The following is a 6,814-nucleotide window of genomic DNA, read 5'->3' on the forward strand; positions in this document are numbered from 1 at the left end:
AGCGCAATATAACACTTAATATACATGCATAATCAGATAGTCATCATCATCAAAATTTGAAATACAATACAACAAAACTACTGTACAACAACACATTCCATATATCAAAATAACATTTAAAATTACATACATGTATCACACCATGTACCAAATTAGAGTCAGTAAATGACACCATAACTCACTTGTTTGAATGCATATAGATCAGGATATAACTTCTCATAGCAACACACTGTTGACAGTTGCTAAAAGTTTGAATAATACTATTATTTTCTTCTTATTTTCATACCATCTTGAGAGACTCATTATCTGCAAGAAGTTTATTCCTGTGCTCTTAGAAATGAAGTTATCTCAGTTCTGTAGGTATTTAGATGTATCAGTTGTGCACACCATGGGTCCTAGCCTTATTCCCTGTGTTCCAAGTTAATTTTCTGTTATGAACTTTATAAATATGTTATACCACACACAAAACTTATTCCTCATTTTTGCCTTACTGAACCTATTTTGCAAAGATCACTAGTGAAGTATGTTAGGCATGCTGTAGAAGAAGCAATATTTGGTTATTAACTGAAACCATGATCTAAAAATGAGCTCAGATAAAATGTTTCTAACCATAATTTAGTGTGAGAAAGGCTACCAATTTTTATACCAAGAGGCTACCCAATTTCTAACCTGCAGATCTTATCATTATGTTCTGTGGTCATATTCATGAAGTTGGGTGTTCTACTAGGAGCCCACCCACCCACAGTGGCTTTTAGGTAATTAAATTAAAGTTCAAATTATATTTAAAATAAACTGATGATGAAATGTATTATCTTACAGAATGGAGTCAGGTCATATGGATGAGGTGAAACCATTTGATTGGACATTTACAACAGATTATTCAGGTACTATCACTGGAAACTTTGCCATAACACCAACAGACACCAGGATAGATCTGGACAAACTGCGTCGAAGAGATAAGATCCTGTTCTACCATGATCTGTCACTGTTTGAAGACGAGCTGCATGATAACGGTACAGCTGTGTGCTCTGTTAAGATTGTGAGTAACAGATATGTAATTGAATTGTATATGCAGGACAAGAAAAGAAAATAATTTGTACATACCTGAGAGAGTTTCACAGTGTTTCACATTGGATGGTATGCAGAAACTAACCCCCACCCCAGGACAGTTTATTCTTGGATATGTGTGTGGGAACATTTCCATAAACATAATAGAAAAGTTTGGAGAACCTGATGGCATAATAAAATTTCTATTGGACTTCTATGCGGGTCCTTAGATAAGTCGTATATGCATAGTGGTACATATTGTCATGTGATACAGTGGTTATAGGCAGGTTTGGATTGGTAAGTGGATTTATTGTAACTACAAATAGCCAGAGCACTAACACTAATTCACACACCCTGTAGTTCACTACAGCATGTATGAAGTCTTCTTAGTCTGTTGTATCTTCACATGTTGTCACCTTGTAACAACATTCAAGGCAGTAGCTTCCTCAGCTGCTGTGTTCACAATTTTTACTAGCCGGCGACTGTTTCGCAACTAACTACTCTTCTGACTTCCGTCTCAAGACTTTCTCATAATCATAGCCGCTTCTCATTATACAGCCTCAGCACAGACTACACAGAAAACACCTCTTCCAACAGTTCTTGTATTGTAGCATGATGTACCTATGAGACAGACTGCGTAGAGAACACCGCTGCCCAGTTACTTCATTGTTGCATGTTACAAATCTGTTGCAGCCATTACCTAGTATCTGTCATTATTTACAGAGCCGTTACCTAGCAACAGCTGTTGTATAGGTCCTTATTTTACCATCATTGCATAGCAGTGGGTCTGCATGCCATAATATATTCCTCTTTGGTCCAGTCCAACTGAAAATTTTGGAATATTAAATTATTTACTGTCCTGCACATATTTTTATCTACTTACAGCCATGAAAATTCTGACAGCTTTTAAGTATATCTCATAATCCTTTCACACAGACACAGTTTGTGAAGAACCAACATCATTGAGCTGCAGCTGTGAAAATTGTTACAAAATTAATTTTTAAATGCCATGCTATCATGGTAGCTAATCTGTAATTTTGACATTACAATATGATAGCATGCAGTGGTTACAGGATCCAAGCGATATAAATGGAAATAATCTGAACAGTATAAGACGTGAAACCGGCAGGCATTTTAGGAATAAAAAGAGGTAATATCTGAAAGACAAAATTGATGAATTTGCAACGAACACTAAGAACAAGAACATTAATTCTATTTGGAATATTGAAAAAATGCCTGTTCAGTAGGAGTAGTCTATTATTGTACCAGTTCACAAGAAGGGTGATAAAACTGACTGGTAATTGTTGTGGGATATCACTGCTATCAACTTCATACAAAATTTTATCCACCATTCTTCTCCCAAGGTTAAGTCCATACATTGATTAAATTATTGGGGATCATCAGCGTGGGTTTTGACATAACAGATCACTACTGATCAGATATTTTGCATTCATCAGATACTGGAGAAAAAATTGGAGTACAATGAGACAGTACTTCACCTATTTATAGACTTCAAGAAAGCCTATGATTCAGTTAGAAGGGAAGTATTGTACAATATTATCATAAAGTTTGGCATACCCATGAAACTAGTCAGGTTGGTTAAAATGTGTTTAAATGAAACATATAGTAAAGTCCATGTAGGTGAACATTTATCTGATAATTTTCCTATCCAGAATGGTGTAAAGCAAGGAGATGCTTTATCACCACTGCTTTTCAACTTTGCTTTAGAATATGCCATTAGGAAGGTTCAGGAAAACCAGGTTGGACTGAAATTAAATGGGACATCAGCTTTGGTCTATGCCGATGATGTGAATCTACTGGTTGATAATATAGATACCATAAGGAAAAGCACACAAACTTCAGTTGACACTGGTAAGGAGCTTGGTCTAGAAATAAAGACGGAGAAAACTAAGTATATATTGCTGTCTCATCAGCGGAATGCAGGGCAAAATCATGACTAAAGATAGCTAACAGATATTTTGAAAATGTGGAACAGTTCAGATATTTGGGAACAACGGTAACAAATCAGAACCTGATTCAGGAGGAAATTAAGAGGAGACTAAATTTGGATAATGCTTGCTACCATTCAGTCCAGAACCTGTTGTCTTCTTGTCTCCTGCCTAAAAACATAAAAATTTCAATATACAAAACTATAATTTTACCTGTGGTTCAGTATGGGTGTGAAACTTGGTCTCTGACATTACGGGAGGAACATAGACTGAGGGTGTTTGAGAACAGGTTGTTGAGAATATTTTGACTGAAGAGAGATGAAGTGACAGTAGGTTGGAAAGAACAGCATAATGAGGAGCTTCATAACTTGTACTCTTCTCCAAGTATAATTAGAATGATCAAGTCAAGGAGGATGAGACGGACAGGGCATGTAGCGTGAATGGGGCGAAGAGGATATTGGTGGGAAAGGCAGAAGGAAAGAGACCACCCTGAAGACCAAGATATAGGTGGGTGGATAATATTAAAATGGATCTTAGAGAGATAGGATGGGGTGTTATGGACTGGATTGATCTGGCTGAGGATAGGAACCAGTGGAGGGCTCTTGTGAACATGGTAATGGACCTTTGGGTTCCATAAAATACTGGGAAGTTCTTGAGTGGCTGCCTAATTGGCGGCTTCTCAAGAAGGACTCAGCTTCATGAGTGAGTGATTATGACAGCATTTGTGGACTCTCCCCCTCCCCTTAATATTAATATATATTTGGCCCTGTATGATTTTTTTTTACAGCGGGTAATGCCAAATAGTTTCTTCATTCTGCTAAGGTACTTCCTCCGAATTGACGGTGTGATGCTAAGAATGAACGATACTCGATATTATCATGAATTTGACACAGACTTCATTCTACGAGAATACACTTCCAAAGAAGCAAAGGCACAAGATCTGAATGTAAGTAAACATAACATATACTTCTGTAACATGCAGGAAGTTAAAATAGTGTGATGCATTAATCAATTAAAAAAATGTGTGAATATAAGTATCTAACGAATTTATTATGCCCAGGTGGAGAGACGGTCTTGGCAAATAAGAGGGAGTTCTGGGTAGAACTCATAATCCCTATTTTCTTACTGCATAAACTTCCACTCTTACAGATTTTTTATGTTCATGTTATATTTAAGTAACAAGTTTATAATGCAACAGAAATTGCTATTTAGTCATGGGTTAATGTGCTATATTAAGACATAGACCATCACAGAATCAAATTCTACTTAAGTCGGAATTGTAATTCATGTGTTATGTGATGAAGCTTAATGCAAACTTTCTTAGGTTTCCTGTAACAAGCTCATTGTAGAAACATTTGTATGACATGATATACTTGTGTTCAGTAAGTCTCATTAAGATCATTGTCCCTTTTTTAAATTCTTTCAGCATGACATCTTGAATAAATGGAAGGAAAAGTAATTAATGACCCTCTGAAGTGTAGTGTCCTTACAAGACATGTAAATATCGAATTTTTAAGATAAAATAAAAAATCCGAATTTGAACATTAATTTAAAGTTTCAAACTTCTGGAATTTTCAGATAGCTGTTTTTTCTTTTCCGCAGTAGTACGCAAACTACCTGATCCACCAGAATTGAAATGATCGGCAATGCTGGCATGAATAAACCTGTCAACAAAGTATCTATCCATCCACCCTCCTCCTTTTTCTGCACATGGTCCCTAAAGGACTTAGTCCTAGAGTTCAGTTGTTTTCAAATACAGTGAATCATTGAAGATGATCTGATGCCAAAGGAGATAAGTAGTGTGCTATAGTACATTGTGAAAAAAATGACCTGTGTTATAAATTCTGATTACAGTGAAAAAGGTTGGTGTAAAAGAAAGTGATCCTTCTCATCAAAATTTTCAGAATGTTTTGGATCCTTCTACCTAAAAAAGTCTTTCTCAGGCTTGCCTATTCTTAACTGTTAATGGCTTTGTTAACAGTAGAATTTATGACTAAGCCATGTAGTATCTGTACTGTTGATTAATTTTTAAGTAGTGATTATGTATCTGTGTAAAGATCAAATCCCGCAAGGGATGCCAAAATAATTTAAGTAAATCTGTATATTTATTTTTCATGGACTAATACAATTTATTTAAATTTTAAAATTTTGGATGTTGTAGGTTCCACCATCAAGACTGGTTGATCCAAATGAAGTTGCACAGATCCTCCCACTTATCACTTCATGTTACGAGAAGCTGACGCTACCAAGTACCAAGGTGGAGACAGAGGATGCAACTGCTGTACTATGAATGTGCTTTGTGAACAGTCTTGTAAAGAAAATGTTGGGAAATTCTTGTTTTGAATGCAAAAAGTATTAAACATTTACATCCCTTGTGATAATCCTTTGACTGTCGAGTCCCTGCCATAGAACTACCTGCTATAATTGCTTTTGTTGCTTGGGGTTAAATGCAGTTACACAGAAAACCCACAGTACTTCTCACATAATGATCCATGGATATGAAGTAAATAAAAATAAATAAATACATGACCTTCATATTACTGGAGGTATTGGTTATGTGAAAGCCTGTTCTTTCCTCTCTTATGTCAGATGTGATACCAAGTACAAGTGTACAAGTGTTGTACTAACTGATTAACACTGAGCCAGTCTGTTTGGCTATGGGGTGTTTAAGTACTTTGAGTCAAATCTGGATGGTATGTGGAATACAAAGAGATCAGATGAAATTGTTGGGTCTGAGGTGGGAGGAAAGTAAAGCTAACCCACTCACTTCCACATGTTGCCAAGGTTAGACTGGATGGAACTATATCTTTACTCCATGTGTCTTCATAGTGTGGTGCTTAATTAAGAACAAGGAGAACATCACCTTATCTTGAATGAAAGTATATGATATGGAAGCAAGTAAAAGAATGCCATATACAAGAGAACTGTCTTCAGTCCCTTGATTGTAATTGTAATTCATGCAGGAAAGTCTACTTTGTAATAAAGTTAAGGCCCCAGTGAGTGCAGTGTAGTTTAAATTTGTCTCTCTTATAATTGTGGAAGAGGAAATGTATAGTCTAGCAGAACCTATAAATTAGCTGTACAAGTTACACTCTGGACAGACATGGGAAGTATCCCAATACAGGTTCTTGCAGGCAATTGGTATTCTTCACTAGTGACTCCTTTGGGCATAAAGGTTTTACACTAAGCAGGAGATTCATATCCCATTCTGGTTTGAAACATTCACATTATTTTTGTGGGTTACTTTATGCTTCCAGCATCTAGACTACTGTAATTGTACATCTTTTTTCCGCCCAACTAATTATAAATACTGGATAACTGGGATCAGCCAGATGCAAATAGTTACCTGGCCATTGGAATTTGGCCTCTGTGTTCCAAGCCAAAAGAATGATAGACCCAAATGTAACAGTGCTTAGGAAAGAACGTAGATAACAGGTTGGTCCGGCTAGCGGGGCAGTTGAGCCATAGCTGCTGCAAAGTGACATTGGATTCCATGGCCAAAAAAATGCAAAATTAATGTGTCCAAGTGTGAGAACCCACTTATTTGTACCTGTGTTATATGTGATTGTGAAGGGGATATGGAGATGTGTTAAATAAAGTGTCTATAAAAGTGATATGATACATTGGGTTCTGAAACTGTTTCACACATGTTTATCACGCCCTATTCAGAGACTGGTCAACCCTGGTCTGTATACCTGTCCATTTGAGAAGACTGCTCCACCAAATCACCCTTTAACAATCCTGAGGAAACAAGCAGCCTGGAACATCAATGAAAGCAGAGACTGCAGTAGTGGCCGAGCCATCGAACTGACATAGCA

The 6,814-nt window shown here is 36.7% G+C and overlaps 1 protein-coding gene across 2 annotated transcripts in view; it reads left to right on the forward strand.

Moving 5' to 3' along the window:
* The window catches only part of LOC111869775 (TIP41-like protein), a 10,220-nt gene extending 3,610 nt beyond the window's left edge, over window positions 1–6,610 (forward strand). For both annotated transcript variants that reach the window (XM_023861530.2, XM_023861529.2), the window contains exons 3-5: window positions 820–1,039; window positions 3,784–3,942; window positions 5,158–6,610. In XM_023861530.2, coding sequence (XP_023717298.1) covers window positions 820–1,039; window positions 3,784–3,942; window positions 5,158–5,286 — 508 coding nt within the window. In that variant the 3' untranslated portion in view covers window positions 5,287–6,610. The remainder of the gene's footprint in view (window positions 1–819; window positions 1,040–3,783; window positions 3,943–5,157) is intronic.
* The last annotated feature ends 204 nt before the right edge of the window (window positions 6,611–6,814 follow it).

Source organism: Cryptotermes secundus, unplaced genomic scaffold, assembly GCF_002891405.2.
Source record: "Cryptotermes secundus unplaced genomic scaffold, Csec_1.0 scaffold93, whole genome shotgun sequence".
Lineage (NCBI taxonomy): Eukaryota > Metazoa > Arthropoda > Insecta > Blattodea > Kalotermitidae > Cryptotermes > Cryptotermes secundus.